The 17,298-nt window shown below is 36.0% G+C and overlaps 1 protein-coding gene across 3 annotated transcripts in view; it reads right to left on the bottom strand.

Moving 5' to 3' along the window:
• The window catches only part of gpc6a (glypican 6a), a 201,082-nt gene that overhangs the window by 59,859 nt on the left and 123,925 nt on the right, over positions 1-17,298 (bottom strand). For all 3 annotated transcript variants that reach the window (XM_038283894.1, XM_038283896.1, XM_038283897.1), the window contains one exon: positions 7,154-7,319. In XM_038283894.1, the coding sequence (XP_038139822.1) occupies positions 7,154-7,319 (166 nt within the window). The remainder of the gene's footprint in view (positions 1-7,153; positions 7,320-17,298) is intronic.

Raw genomic sequence — 17,298 nt, 5'->3', positions numbered from 1 at the left:
TATATTATGTTTTCAGTTACTATCTCTCATTATTTTTGATCAGTTTTTGTTGAGATGATGATGATGTTACACTGATCCGATTCCCTTGTCATAAGTACTGGTGGCCATGATGAAATAACTAGTGTACTGTTTGGCCAACGATTCCTCTCTCTCTGTCTCTCTGAGGGTATTTTAACAAGTTGCTGACAAGAAAAATGATAATGATGTGTCTGTCATGAAGCAGTACTAGGTAAATTTATCATGATGGCAGATGAATGATTGCCCGGTATCATCCTGTGGCCAAAGCATGAATTCCCTTCCTGAATATTTTAACACCCACCTACCCACACCTACACACACACACACACAAAGTCAGGGTGGCTAAAATCACTCAGCTCTACTTCAAGTAAGTAATTCACACTCTCTCTTAGGTTTTCCTTCACTGTTCATTGACACTATGTCTTTTATTCAGCCTGGAAGGCATGAAGTCATTACGGTAACCTTTACATAGCGTAAAATACCCCACAGTGACTGTTCCTTTAAATATATGACATAGATTCTATAATCACTGTTCTCTTTAAGAATAGCGTTACATACAAGATAAACCAAAGAGCATTATTCCCTCCGTGTTGTCTTGACTAAGAGCAACTTGGGCTCACATTTACCCTTTATTTAGCTAATGCATTTGAGGGTTAAAGCTTTAAATATTGTTATGCGATGTATAAATTAAAAATTATTGTGCATGTGTTTGTTTCTATGTTCACAGTTGCAATGCCTCGTCTATTCTTAATCTGCTCTAACAATACATTTGGTGAATTCTGTGCTCTGCTTCCTAATCTATTCTCTTCTGTGTTGTACAATGGCAGATAGGGTTTGTGCTGCACTAGGCTGAGAGCAGCACAAGGGTGAACATAAGGTGTGTGCACACTGTGTTGAACTTTGAATAATTTTTACTTGCTGCAGCACTCTGTGACAACACCTTGACATATATAATCAGAGGGAATCACACCCACAAACTTTTTGGAGTTTGTGTACAGTAGGCATAGTGTGCTATAGGAGACTGGTATGATCAACTTCAGCAAAAATCTAAAAAAAAAATTCCAATAAAGTGTGCAATAAATAAAAACTTTAAGACAAAGATTTTAAAATCTGTAATATTTCTTTGCTTTACTCGATGTCCTAATGTAAATTTCTTGGCTTTAGGACAAACATTTCAATGCTACCTTTACTGCTGCTACATTAATATAGCATGAATATAATTCATTTTGATTGCTCTTATATTGACTTTGATGCACAAATGCTCAGAAAGAGATCATTAAACAAGTTATTTAGTTTAAAATGAGATATTTAACATGCACATGAATAATATAGATAACTTGCTGCTATAGATAATATGACATTGAGTTCGAAATCTTGTTCAGTCTGACGTTTAACAATAAAACTGAAATTAATTCAGTTAGTTTTCTTATTTCTCATTGCCCCAATATACCCCCAATCCCCAGACAGACGTCACTGACAGCGATTCAGACCTCCAGAGATTATCCAGGTAGATCATTTTAACTTTCAGAGTATATATTATATGTCATATGTTACTGGAGCCCACTCAGAATGTGTAATTTTCCCATTAAAATGTGTTATCTAAGAGGGCTAATCCTTTATCCCACAACGTGGAAATTTATAGAATTAAAGCAACAGACAAATTCACATAATAAAAAAAAAAATAATTACTGAAAGATATAATATGAACTAAACTATGAACAGGGCTTTATTAATTCTATTATTATTCAACTGTAATAATATAATAAAAATCACAGAAACACTGAAAGGTCAACAGTCCCATGATACATAAAGCTTAAATGTTAAAAAGCATCGGTATCGTATTGATATCGGCGATACTGATCCTGTATTTACTTGGTGTCTTATTGATTAAAAATTCCCGACATCACCCACCTCTACCTCGGTATATTGAGGAAAGCAGGAAGAAAGTAGAGCCATGATTGGATATCATGTCAAAATTCATCACTTCAAACCTCTTAGCAGGTCTGTTGAGCAGAGGCGGGTCATGAAGCTTGCTGCTCAATGCTGATTGGCAAAAAATACTTAAGGATTTTTGACTGACAGTGGCCAGACAGCGAGGAGGTTTTCCTCATGAGTCAAGAGGGAAAAGTAATAATTCAGTCATCTTGTGCTGAACGCTTGCTGTGGTTTCTGGAGTTTATTATTTCAGAACAGCTCTTTTCACCCGTTATAGTAATGTGTTTTATGTGTTTCAATATTTGTTTATTCAAAAGGTGATGTTTGGATTTAATTAACACCAGTGAGCTTCCCTGTTTCAGAGACGCAGCCACCATTGTTATTGGTCTGATCCAGGACAATGACACTGCATACACACCAGAGTAAGATCGGCTGGCTCAATGTACAATGGCCCACTCTCTCTTCTTCAACCCTAGTAGGGTTTTTAAATGTGCTCTTTGTTTCTTATTTTTTGCATTTTTTTTATTTTGTTCTTTTTTTGTGTTGTGTATTTGAACAATGGGTAGACATTCAGAGTCACATAGACTTAAAAAAATGTATTTTCGCTAGCTGGTCACACTGGTGCGCCTTAAGATTTTATTTGTTAAACCATTGTTAGTTCTGGCAACGATAAGGTTGTGGTACTAATTTGGTTGCACTTTAGAACCTTAAAACAGTTTTTATTTTGGGGTGTTAGGGGCTTGCTCTTGCACATATAGCTGACTGCTCTTTTGCTTTAGAGTGAGATAATGTTTAGGTGAATTACAAACAATCCAACCCCCCCATGACCCATAAAGACGTGTTGGTTCATATTTTCAGTAAGTCCAGATTTATTCCTTCCAAAAGCCCACTGGGCTGCTACAATAATGTTTTCTCACTAAAGAGAAACCTTAAAGAGATATTACATATTTTTTTACTGAAAAATAAATTTAAAATAGCCTTATTATTTGACCCTTTACAACTGAAACATCATTTGATGAGCTGACTGACACCTCAGTAGTTCAGCTCTGATACATCTATAAGCCTGTAGCCTATTTTCCTGTTTATTAGGTGCTTATTATATTTTTATTAATGGAGCAAAATGTTGCTTTTCTCTTTTAACAATGAATTCCTCTCATCAGTAAGGATGCTCACATCGAGCATAAAAAAGGGCATGCATATTGCATAGCACCAATGACACCCGACCAATAGTGTCCCTACCAAAGTTCAAATCAAACCTACGCTCTTGAGCTCAACACAGTCACCAATGAAAATTCCAGGGAGGATGAAAAAAAAACCTTATCAAGTAAAAGCACGACCTACAAGAATGAACAGAAAGGTGCTGCAGTTATATTTTTTGGCCACATGTGGTAGTTTCATTATAGAACTATATTTTTCTTTAAGTTTGGAGCTGAAAGTCGGGACAGCTTAACAGGGAGCTCCTAAAATAGCTTGAAACAAGTCCAGATTTTCCAAACTCGGGACTTTTATCCCTATTGGTTTCATGGGCTTTTAAGAAACTGCTTGACACATACATTTTGCATGCAAGTCCAGCTAGGTAATGCAAGCTACATCCTCAGTATCTTTTTAGTCTCCCTGCAACCAATAACAAACTCAGATATGATTTGAGGGTGTACAATCTGCACTTTACCCCCAATACAGCACACACTACATCTTGTGCAAGATTTGTTCCAATAATGATAGAAAGTATTTAAGCACTATAAATCCTTAAAGAAATACTGTTTGTTTATTTTTTTACAACTATGTCCAATACATATCAACCGACCGAATATTATGTCTGACCTTCTAGAAGCTTGCAGATTAAAATAAGTTATAAGTGTCATGATCTGCTCCGATAGCTGGCCTTAATTTCTCATTTTACTCACCTGCCTAGTGCTGCTCAGTTCTTAATCATCTCCCATCTCATCCACCTGCCGTTGCCCTTATATTGGGCTCAGTTCCAGCTATCTTGGCCAGATCATTGTTTGCTTTCTGTTTGTTCCCTGTTTGATTTCTGTTACTGTCCTGTTCGTCAGTTTGGTTAGTTTTAGGTTTATTTCGATGGTTCGTGCTCAAGTGAGGAGTTTATTTTTTAACCTATGTCTTCAGGCAAGCTATTTCCCTTTCCCTATGAGAGCGTTTCAGCATTTCCCAACTGATTCTGTTTTCCTGATTCAATTCCCTCTCATTCACTGGCTCTGTCTGGTCTGCTCGCCTGAACCTCTGTTAAGAGTCCTGCTGGATTTTGCCTCCCAGGTGCATTTCTGTTTGAGCTGGTTGACGCACGGGACTCTGAACCTGTCCTCCAAGGTGTCTTTCTAGGGTTTCATTTATACAGCATTGGGTAGGATCCATACTAAAAGTAAGTAGACACCACATAAAGACAGACTTTAATTCCCAATATTTATAGCAGGTGATACATTACACACTTGGGTCAGGAAAGGTATCAGATTGGTTGGTGACCTCTATACCAATAATGTCTTTGCTATATATAATAAACTATGAAGTTTGTTGATAAACACAGGGGTTTGTTTCTAGTAAATGCTTTGCTTGGAAATGTTTAAATACTGCTGCTAAATAACTGTATTCGCACAACCTTAAAACTCCTAGATGGACCAGCGTGACCGCCGTTATTGAAAGTAAGGCTGACTTGTCAGCAGTTATACACAAACAAATGTTTGTTCTGTCAAGTTCCAGATTGATGTTTTGCTGAGGTGTTTTTTTTTGTAGTCTCAAACGTCTCTTTTATCTTGCGAAAGTAAATAAGAATCTCTCTAAAAAGGATCCCTCAAAAGTGTTGCAAGATCCTTCAGGGGTATATTGCAACACTTTTTGCAGTGTAAACTGAAACAATTTTAACTGATCTTATAAATTTGAGTTGAACTTTAATTTAATTCAATAAATTAAGCAAGCTGTTAGATATTTTTTTTTTTTAGTTTACAGATGTTGCAAAGGTGCATAACATTGAGCCTGGAAAAATAATAACAGAAACCAGAATATAATAAAACAACAATGAACTAACTAACCTGCAGGGGTTGCAGGGGTATATTCAACACCACTTCTTGAATGAGTGCGTGTTATAGAGTTTTTCCCCAGCATCTGAAAATCTGATTTCCTCTGAAATCAGAGGAAATCACTTTTGGCTGTTATAAATAAACCAAACAACCAACTTCTAACCAAACAAGCTGTACACACATTATGCTGCTCATTGTTTCAGCCCTATTCTATCTATTGTGTTGAAGTTTGTGGTCACACTAACAAGTGTGGGGTCACACTAACAAAACAAACATTCAACCACAGATCATTATGCAAAAGAAAGCAATACAAGTAACGGATAACAAACATTATAGAGATCACACTCGCTGTTTATTTCTTGATTGAAGAATTCTCAAATTTTTAGATCTGATCAATTTTAGAAATAGAGATGGAAAATATAATCTAAGAGGAAAATTAAATTTCAAAACTAAGTATGTTCCAACAACAAAAAGAAGCTTTAGTTTATCAATTAGCGGAGTGAAGCTCTGGAACAGCTTGTCTGAATACATTAAACAATGTAAATGCATCCAGCAATTCAAAAAAGAATATAAGAAAAGTATTTTTGATGAATACAAAAAAGAGTAATATATAAAAAGTTGGTATACTGTTTGTCTTACTGTAAATAATTGTCCTTTAACACCATGACACATGTAACTGAGGGGTAGGGCCTAATAAGCTTATGCTTCATCCTACTCCTTTTTGAAATATGATGCATGTTTATGCAGCATTCAATGTAAACATTGTTAAATCATATCATGTTTCAAAATAAATTAAATGAAATGAAAAAATGAAAATGATGGCAGAATAACAGGTCTCACTGTTATCAACACTGACATTAAAGTCCTTTAAATAACATAAGGTCCTAAAAATGTTACATTTTTGTTCCTTATGAAATCCTCTTTGATATGTGACAATTTAAGAGACGACCATGACAGAAAGTGAACAAGCTCATTCCATAAAATTCAATTCAATAATGCAGAGATGTGCTTCTTGGGAGAGGACTGACCTGTAAAATGTTGTCTGTGAAAGGGAAATCAATAATCCTTTCGAGCCATGTTGTAAGCATAACTAATTCTTTAGCACCTGATAATGAATTGAAAATTTCAACTGACACCAAAATGTAGTTCTTAAAGGTTAAAGTTAATGATTTACACTTTTAACTGCGATAATTCGGAAAGCCTGATTTCCTTTAATTGGCCAAAAAACCTTATCTAAACTACTGAAACAAAGAAAAACACTTTGTATATCTCAAGGGCATTTTGGTAACACGATTTTTTTTCATTCAGTTGCAGAAGCAGCTTATGCCATTACTGTCAGGCACATCCTCCCTTTGTTGCAATAGATTTGCTTCTTCAACACCAAACAAGACACTAACTTTTTAACACATGTCATAAAGCTGTGAGACATCTCATTCAGTGCACAAGGACCCGTGTTGATCTGAGACTTCAGACTTGCCATGGAGGAGAACAAACGGTAAGTCATCTGATGACTTTTCAAATGACAGGCCTTGTCACAAAACAGCCAAAAGCTCTGAAGTGCACTTCACTTGACGGTCTTCAGGGATGTGTGGTAAAAAATGTTGCCCCATTTAAAAAAAAAACAAAACAAAAAAAAAAGGAGGAGATTGGGGAGGAGGGAGGTGGAGATTGGGGTACATAACAAATAAAGCACTGGTCTACAAAGGATCCAGAGGGAGCACTCTATGTGCATCCCTGGTATCCATTTAACTGAAGGGCTTACAGCAGCCAGCTACTTACAGTTGAAGTGAAGTGCTATATTACTCACCAAGCTCAGCTGGAAACACTATAGAAAATATGTTTGCCTAGGATCTGCTCTCCTTTATCAATCCCAAACAGCAGGGAACACAGCTTTAAACACCATGCCAGGGTTCCAGCAAGAGCAAACATTTGAGACAGAAAAAAAGAAAGGAAATGTTTGCACAAATAAGATTTTAGTTTTGTCTCTGCAAATCCTCTAAAGCTGAATTCAGCTGAGTGCATCACATAGTTTCCTTCCATGACTGCCATACACAGACATAGAAACAGGCACAATAAAATAAAAAAACCCAGGTTAGCAAATAAAAACACAGATGAATTTAATATAAAGAAACAAACAAAGGCAGAAATGCAATAAAGTGTAAACTCACCAATGAACAGGTTCCATTCAGTATCCAGATCTGCCTGGTTTGCGAGACAGCCCCTCATAACGTTGTAACAGTAATTGTGACAAGGCTTTAGCCCAGGCATGCCACGGCAGTACGGACAGTACAGCATCTGTGTCAAGGCTCTGACGCAAGCTGGCACTATGTTCACCTGCAAAGCAAACACAAGCTCTTTGTTAGAACTTACTCAATGATTGTAGGGTACAAGCTGTAAACAAAATGGAGAAATTATCAAATTGGACACTGATCTAAGACATTTATAGACCCAAGACGAAAAAGATCCATTATGTTTTATATTATGACAAATATCTTCACGCTTTTAACAGTAGATCGTCCAAAGTTTTAAAAGTGACAAGATAAACTCATTGAGGATACTGGCTTTATAACGCTGTCCGCCTCAATTCTTCTTGAAAACTGTACCTTTTCTTGTCGGTCCCTGTCACTGCATCAGCTTTAGTGAAAGTGACAGGATTCTCACATCTGCTTCCTGTTGGAGGAGAAGATGCACAACAGAGAGCGCATCTGATAATTGGCCTGTCATCCTCTGTATTCATACTTGACTTCAGATCTTGTCCAACACAATCAAGAGACTGCTGTATATGAGTTTGTGTGTAAACCGGAATGAGGCCTAGTCAATGAAAGACCACACAGCTATCCTATATGTACCACAGTTAAGAATTATTTCGCTCATTTTATCTTTTATTATTTTGCATTTTTGTTTTCATTTAACTTGAATATTTCATAGGATGAGATAAATGCTAATAATAGCAAAAAGATTTGTGCTCTGTACCAATTTGGTCATGCAGAGTTGTGAGGACAGGGGTCTATATCTTTAACAGTCATTAGCCAGATGGAGGATTACACTCTGGACACGTTGCCAGTCCCTGACAGCACAGCATACAGAGAAACAGGACATACAATCATTTATTCCCAACGCCGTTACCTTTTTTTTAGTAACGAGTTATCAAAATTATTACTCTTACTGTAACTATAACGCAGTTACCATTGCCGACACCCCATTACTGCACGTTACTCAGGTCGCACTATTAAACTTTTTTTCATGATAGGACTCGTGCGCGCCTTGTCATGAGAGAGGGAAGGATGAAATTGTCTTATGTATAGTGAGATTACGTGAGTTGCAGTAAATGCAAAACTCTCTGCAGGTACTTATCTTTGTCCATTCTGATTTTATCCATTTCCATTTTTCCATTTATCAGCTTGAATATATATGCATTTTATTTATCTGAAATACATCTCTTCATAGTCAAAATGACAAACACTATGACTATTACCACCTGAAACGTAGAGATCTGAAATTCATTTCTAGACATCCAGAATTTTTATTTTAAATAAAATAGAATTCAACACATGCAGAGGTTCAGTAACCTCTCTTCGTGAACCAGAAAACTCTTCGTTTCCCTTATTTCATAGTTAGAAACTTACTAACATACACACCTTTCATTAAACCTGCTTTGTGAAAAGGAAATCATATTTGTTATCAGGTCAAGGGAAAACTAGGTGACTATAAAATGCAGAAACAAAATATTATATGTAATTTTTTTTTTCTTACAGTATGAAAGCTTGGGTCTTTGCTAGTTGGTCTTGAAAGAATGAAAAACAACAGATGCAAAAACAAACAGCATGGCATCTAGCAATAAAAATACACCACAAATTAAAGAAGACAAGCTGAAAGATAAAAGTGAACTGAATATCGAAACCCACATTAGTGTCCTTTTCTAGCTCTATGGCAACATCTGAGGCTCTGTGGTGACACCACATCCAACCTTATTCTTTGATTTCATTTACGCAATGATAAAAAGGCCTGTGTGCATATATATTTGCTTGGTAGGGAAAAAAATGGTGTAGGATGAGACAAGATCAGGATAACACAGAGAAAGATGAAGAAAAGCGCAAAGGGAGCTGTTAATGTCTTAGCGTTCATTACTTCTTGGCACCGAGAAGCAGGGATCAAATGAAGCATCTTTAACATTTTCAATCTGTCATCGACATCATGCAGTGTCTTGTATGAAGGCCATTAAACTCAGCTGCTGGCCGTCAGTTTCATCGCGGCATGTCATCTACTAGTTCATGTTCTGGTAAATTGTTTACATCTCTCTGGGTGTGCAGTTAACATATGGGTTCTCTTCACAAACAAGTTTTCTCTGATTGAACTGAAATGCAAATAACCCATTAATGACACAAAAGTACATTGTTATGCACTAATAAAATCCCATAATGCTTAGTTTTTAATGTTGCTTTACAACTAGTTTGATTTAGAAAATACAAATAGATAAATTAGCAATTCAGTAGGTTTCCAGTTCCAAGTCCTCCATCATTTGCTTTTCAGTAACAATAAACTACTATACATTATTGGCTAAATAACTATAAATATGCTTTTTTATTTCCAAAGGATGGGTCATTTCTTTACAGAGCAACAAGAATTGATATTAACTTCTGCAAAGTAGTTAACTACAAACATAAAAGGATTGCTTGTTTACTAGTTGAATGTGTTGAAACAGGTTTAATGCATGGAGTGTTTTGCATTACTATGATAAGTTGCCTTGCTTACTAAAAATCCTAATATTTTTGAAGAGTTGATTCCACTTCATAGATTTTTTTAAAGTATAATTTTGTTGATTAGGAGTGTCAATAAATATGTTTAATTTTTTTGTCCTTCTAATAGTGCTTTGAGAACGCACATGGTGGAAGCGGTGATTGAGCATTCCATGCTTTGCATTTCAGATGCACTATGTTTACACCCTGGACCACAATAGGAGTAGTTTCAGCTGCATCAAGCTGAAACCCTAGTGATGTGAAAAAACCCTTAGCAAATAGATTGAATGGTTAGTGTTTCTTTAGTGCAGGTTTGTGCACTTAAAGGGGAACACCTTTTTTTTTTTTTACATTGGGCCCTTGATTTTACGTTATTACATCATGTTCTACTCACCCATATTCGCGCCGGCTACCATTCAACCTGTCCGCTGAACTGCTGCTAGTTTTACTCACATGCCTGGAAGATGTCTGGTACTACTACCACAGATGATCCTGCTCTCAAAATGGAATTACACGATTCAGATTAGCTAGCCGAATGAATAGAAGGGTTAGAGCGTAGCTGCCTGTGGCCCGGGCTGCCTGTCACAACCCCAGTCCAGCGCACGTCATATATAGCACGTCATATATATGATGACGTCATACACACTCCGCTTTGTTTTTAAAAGATATAAATATAAAAAATATAACCGCGGATGTCTGGGGGACAGTGAGACGCCTACATGTTATGAATCTTGGCATACCATAAATAATAAATTATGATCAATTTAGTTTGTGCCTTCAAGTCACTTGCCCATGGGAAGATGTTATTTGGTTATAACCTAACCGAATATCTTCAGAACAGCTCCAAATGACACAAAACTCATATGGATGAGTAGAACATGATGTGATAACGTAATAACGTAAAATCAAGGGCCCAATGTAAAAAAAACAGTGTTCCCCTTTAATCATTTGTACAAATCTGTTACTGTTGTTTTAGAGATATTAAAGACTTTTTAGGTCAGCCAGAGGTCAACTATCACTACATTAAGCTCAGAATTGAATCAAAATTATCTAGCCTACTTTTTCAGTTATACTTAATTTGTCCAAGTAAAATTGCCATTTGTGCTGCTTTGGTTTTTAAGATAGAATAATTTTTTATTATGACCAATGACATTACCATCCCAGCAGACATTAGTGTGCTCGTTCCTGAGATAAAGTTATTACATAACATCACATGTCATTCCTGAGCTGGAATTACCAGCCTCCCAGACCTTTCGCTTTGGACCTGCCATTACCCCGGTAACCCCATGTCATTTCCTATCAAGGTCTCACTGTCATCATTTTACAATAAAAGCACAGGTGAAACTTAAGATCAAGGACTGCTGCTAAATTGTTCTCTATTTACAACTTTTGAATCCTCTTTTAGAAAATTCCCAAAAGCTCAGAAAAAATTTGTCTTTGGTTCATTCAGATGCAGCTCTGACTTTGGATTCAGCGGGACTTCTTTGTAAATCTACCCCATCAGAAAGCACTGATGCTGGGCAGTGGGGAGTGACAGGCCGGGCTCTGTGCTGGAGGTAAGTGAGGATGGTTAACTGTACTTCTAGGACTAAATTAAAATGGCTTTTTTTAAAGCCACCTAAAGACCTCTTGAGAGCATTCCTTATTTCTATTTTATTTTTTTTTTGTAGATTATTTGCTCTGTATTCCATTTAAAGTGAAAAAGGCCTCACCTAATCCAGTCCCTGATTGCATGTCATGTCGCAATTTCCTAGAAAAGTTCAGCTCGTTTCAAAACACCTCAGCTCTATCTAGTAGCATGAGGTGAGGGCAGAGCGGTGAACGCTATCACCGCGTGGAGTTCACCGGTGGCCGCTTCACCACCTTTCCCTCTAACCACCTTGGTTTGCATAGGGATTCTATGTGAATCCACTGTGTTGTGAATGCATCGTAAGGGTAGATCACTATTGTTGTATTTACATTTATCTTAGTTTTCATATGGCAATTTGAATTGAAGTTTCTTGAACTATTTGTTCTGCAGCACCTTTGGTTATCAAACTTCGGATTTGTATTTGTCTGCCTGAATCCTGCGTCCTGTTTAAGCTAAATCATTTCTGTACACCCTTAAAACATGGTCTGCAAACTCTGTGAGATTCCCTTTAGACATTGTGTGGGGATGCAAATGAGCAAATAAAAACTTATTTTTATGAAAACTTGATTGTAGCCCCAATTGAAAAGAACTGAATTCTGCACACCCCTAAAAATGAAAGCAACTCCTGGTGAACTTTAAGGATCAACTGTGGCTCCAGTAAAATAAAATAGGGTCTTGGGGTCCAGCACACACATTTACTTGATGTTTAATAAAGGTGAAGTGAATTTAGGTTAAAACATTAAGCAAGATAAATAAAAATATTAATAAAAGTATTACATAATTAGCCTGAAAAACCAGACTAAATGTGAGATTAAATGTGTAATTTAATCTGGTCCCGATGAATGAGACATCGGAAGATTGTTGATGAGAACAACCCGTCGTTTTTTAAACTGCTGTCTGTGCGTATTGGCCAACGCTTTGACCAATGAGCGCAATTGACTGTGACGTAGGAAGCGCGACAGAAAGCTGGCGGGGGAGTGTGAACAAACAGCCTGTCGGTAAAACAGCGAATATGTCCATCTTAAAAATAAATTAGCGTAGAGCCTCTTCCTGCTCACGTTTCAATAAAAACCCCAAGTCTAATTCTTCCAAAACTCATTCCAAAGCTGAGTCAAACGAGAACTATTCAACAGTTGTTGCCATCTTCCTTGTTGTGCTTTCTTCAGCGTTGTGCAGCTTTGTTGTTCTTTAACAACAGACCGTCTTTTCCACCACTGCGGTCTCCCTACCAACTGGCCTTGGTGGCTTACAAAGTCATTGTCATTTCTCACAACTTTATTATTTGGCAGCACAAAGCAATTTCCAACCTCTGTTCTCTTCCCACTCTGTTGTGCCTAAAGGGAGTTCACACTATAGGCACATGACAACACCACCCACTTTGCATCCAGAAATTCGAAACACATCTCTGCGTTGTGATTGGCCGGCCAGTTCTGGGGCGTGGGGCATTGATCGAGGCTAGACCAAACTCGCAGTCAAAAATAATTTTTTGCCGCTGGCAGGTGGGGCTAGTTTACTACAGTAGGCTATAACATAATATTAGAAACAGACAAAACAAATACTGTATATTAGCTGACACTGTATTATTATTATTATTATTATTATTATTACACATATGGTAACAGGTCTTGACAAAATGTTTGTATAAGCAACCAATAGTCCATTCTGGTAATATCTTGTGGATCAAAAGCTAAAAGGTTTGGTGACCTCTGCATTCAAACTTCCAAGTTTACAGAAAATCAGGGTAAACACATCTTATTAAGAACTATATTGGATATTCAGTTAAAAAAATAAATAAAATTGTTTGTCAGTAAAAAATATATCCCCTTCACTTTAATGTAGAGTACATGAATAAAAACCTTTATTCGGTACTTCTCACAGTACTATTGCTAAACTATAAAACAATTTTACTACACTATAAGGGAGATGAAAAATGATTTAAAGCCTTCCAGTTGAAAGAGAAAAAGGACAGAGCAAGCCGACAGGAGACACGCTGTAGATAATGCCAAATGCATTGCCAACAATGTAGGAAAAAAAACAAACAACAAGAAAACAGAGAGACAGACTATGATTAAACAGACGGAGAGAAAAAAAAATGGACAAGACATTCACAGACAAACAGAAGGAACAGGCAGGTGCTATCGCCACATTTGGAGAAACCAGCAGGACCAAATGCATGCCAATCACTCTGAGCTTTGGAGAAAGCAAGCATTTATTTCTATAAGACTTTGAAACTTCAAATACACTTTCAGTTTTATTTTTGAATAATTTCTTTCGTTTGAAGTAATCTTTTTAAATATTCTATTCATTCACAAGATCACGATTTTAAGGGACTAGATACTTTATAATTAAACTTCAAGCAATCTCTTTAAACCAATCTTATAATAGTGACAAATCTCATGTAGATTAGACAAAAATCATTTCATCAACCTTCTTAAATATTTCACTGAATGTTTTTTAATAAAACCTGTTTTTGTGGAAAAGTTTGATGTTTCTTTTGTATTATCATTTTATTAATATGATCTATTTAGACAATGATGATGGCTGACTTCAGAACTTCACAGATATGTTGGACAATGATATAACAGATAAATATATTTGTTTTATAAAAATAGAAAGATAATAATAATTTAAGGCACTGCCCCCCCCCCCCCCCCCCAACAAAAAAAGAATGAATACGAATAACATTTAAAGTTGCAATATAATATGTAGCCTATATGGCAGAACTGAATATGCTGAGAGTTGCCATATATTCTTTCTGAAATTTCAGTCCGTTGGGCTAAAAAAAGATTTCACACATAAAATTAGTCAATGACTAATTACCCTAGAGCTTTATCACTTTAGAAAACAGCATTAAGGTGGAATTCTTTCACACATTTATTTGTCTTTGAGTTTTTTTTTTTTTCATTATATCATTCCCTGTGCCCAACAGTCAATGGTGGCTATGAGTGAATGGTAATGTGATAATCTTTTTAGCCTTTATTTACAGTTAAGCCCTGCAGCCCCGCAGGCTGAGGGATACCCTCACAAACAATATGCAAAAGATCCATAATTAAGACACAAATCTGCTAATCTAATGCTTACAGTAAGTCATTAGACAAACACAAAGTGTTCATTAAGTTTTCTCTGACTGACAGAAACAGCACTTTTCTAGTATCAGAATAGAATAAAAAGCACAATATTTTTTCTTTCAAAATCACTTTGGTGCAGAGCTTAAGTACTGTACAGTATCTGAAACAAAGATCAATGTGCAAAGAATCAATGCGCAATGAAATAATGGAATCCTCGTGTGATCAAAGTCCAAGAGATCCAAGGCACTCCGCTCTGAAACACTTGCACTGTAAAAGGGTACCACATAGAAAGCTCAACCAGATTCTCTGCGGATGATCCGTGGACACTGCAGCACTTGTGTATTCAGAGTAACCTTTGGGTTACAGTGTTTAGCAGTTATAAGTAAATCCATATGAGGCTTAACCTTTAAAATATTTAGGTATTAAGTATTAAGCCGTTTTTAAAAATACTAGAATCTGGACAGCATTGCTTCATAATTGCATTATTTATTTAAAATAACCACTAAAAACTGATTTACGTCGTTACTTTTCTTTTATTACACTAATCAGGGAAATCTCATGTATATAAAACACAAAAAGAAAATGTTTTGAGTTTTAATGTAAGTAATTTAAGTTATTCTGAAGTACATGCATTTAAAAGTACTTCAGCATTCAAAAATACAAATTAATATCAGTAATATATCAATACATTTCTAATTTTCAGTCATTTTGAAAACCCTTGTAACTTTCAGAAACCAGCTGATGTATTGAACCACTCTGCTAAAGAATTTACACCACTTGCAAATAACTTGAGCATTAAAATGCTAGAAAAATAAGGACAGCTATTTTGATTATTATTTCTTAATAAAAAAAAAAAACAAACAGTAAAAGGGAGTGTCTTGATTCTCCTCACACTTTCACTGTGGAAAAGAGGTTCTGGATCATGACCAAATTTGAGTGATTTTATTGATGTTGAGAGGCGAAATTAACTTTTTTGATTAGTTGATTGATTTATATGAATTGTTCCTAGACACGAGGCACACATCTATAAAATAGAAATCCATAAAATCCCTTCATAAGCTTTTAATTGATCATGCTCACAAACCAACAACATTCCCTTTTCTTGTGTTTTTGTCTTCATTAAAATACCTCTGGACTTTTTTTTTTTATATGTATATATTTTTATTTAAAAATTTTATGTATAACATGGATATATATATAATATGTATATATATGTATATATGTATAATCACCTCATTTTATTTCAGTATTAAATTCTGTTTAAAGTAACAGATTATAATTAGAAATGTCTTCAGACCTTTACTGGTTATGATTTTCTTTATTCGGACCCCGCTAATTTTTAATTGGTTACCCCTGCTTTAGAAGTTTAATTTACCTTGTGGACCCAAATGCAGAGGCAGGGAGGCAGAGGTGAGTTTCTTGTTGATTTAATGAAGAGTTAACAGAACACTGAGGCAGGAATCCAAAATGCAAACATAAAAACAAAGACAAACAAACCAGAAACCAAGGAGACATCTGGGGGAAACAATCACGAGGAGGAAGACTCTGAACCAGCACTGAGGAACTCTATTTATGGGAGACTGAAACAAAGAGAGGACTAATGAGCAGATTGGGAGCAGGTGTGAACAGAGCAGACAGGAAAGGAGCTAGGGAAAAAGGAGAACACAAGAGGGCAGCAGAAGGCAACAAATAAAAACCTGAAAACTGAAAAAAAAAAAACAGAGAAGACAACAAAATAAGAAATAAACCACTAAAACTAGAAAACATGGAGCATATTAAAACTGAATACTCAAAAGAAAACATAACAGAACCAGAACTGTGACACACATGTTTGTACAGGACTCTCTTGTGAGCTTTTTTAGTTAATTTTTCTGAGGCATTTATATTGTTTATATAGATATCGGAATTATATTGTATCGAACAAAATAAAAAACAAGTTTCGATAACATCATCCAGCCCTGTTTTTATCAATAATAACTCATTGGACACTACTCCATGAATTATGCACTGAGGAAAATAAACAGAAACTTGTGGCTTTATAATGACAAAATATGACATATTTTTGCAAGACACTTTGAGAGACAACAGGCAAGGTAAGGTATAGCCAGATGCCTGCTCTTTCAGAAAAAAATTACTTAAAGAGAGTTTAAGTACTAATAAAGCACTAATTAGGCAGTTCAGATCCCATCCCTTAGAGTTTGCAGTAAGGAACCATTAAGCTCACAGAAATCCATCACATCAAATTAAAGACAAACAAATCATTTGTGAAAAAGAAATTGCCCCATGTTCTGATAAAATCCAAATCCAGAAGACACTGTTAGATGGTATCACCTTGTCTTTCTGACAAGGTGTTGTCATGTGCATATAGTGTGAACTCCCTTTAGGCGCAACAGAGTGGGAAGAGAACAGAGAATGGAAATTGCTTTGTGCTGCCAAATAATAAAGTTGTGAGAAATGACAATGACTTTGTAAGCCACCAAGGCCAATTGGTAGAGAGACCGCAGTGGTGGGACAGAGGGTCTGTTGTTAAAGAATTGTCTCAATAGTTCTGTCATAATTATTGTGACAGGTTGCATTGCATCACAGTGATTGGACAAGTGTGTAAGACTGTATTTCTACCCCAATGTCTAAACTCCATTCTGCAGTCATTAGTGTCAATGGCAATGTGAGGAATCTGCTGCTCTGCAAATGAGACTACCATCTGCTCCCACTTCATAAAATTTCTATTGATAAAATCTCAGCTAAGGTATCAAAAAAGGTTGACATTTATTACCCTATTTCAGTAAAAAAAAAAAAAAAACAGGTAAATGATTTAGTAAGTTTGTGAGTGTTTTGTTGTGATCTGTGTGCACACTTTGTGCTTAAACATTTGTTACACT

This window comes from Cyprinodon tularosa, unplaced genomic scaffold (genome assembly GCF_016077235.1).
Source record: "Cyprinodon tularosa strain WSP-4 unplaced genomic scaffold, ASM1607723v1 ctg197, whole genome shotgun sequence".
Taxonomy (NCBI): domain Eukaryota; kingdom Metazoa; phylum Chordata; class Actinopteri; order Cyprinodontiformes; family Cyprinodontidae; genus Cyprinodon; species Cyprinodon tularosa.
Note: the sequence above shows the minus strand (reverse complement) of the source record. Positions and strands in the feature narration are given on the sequence as shown.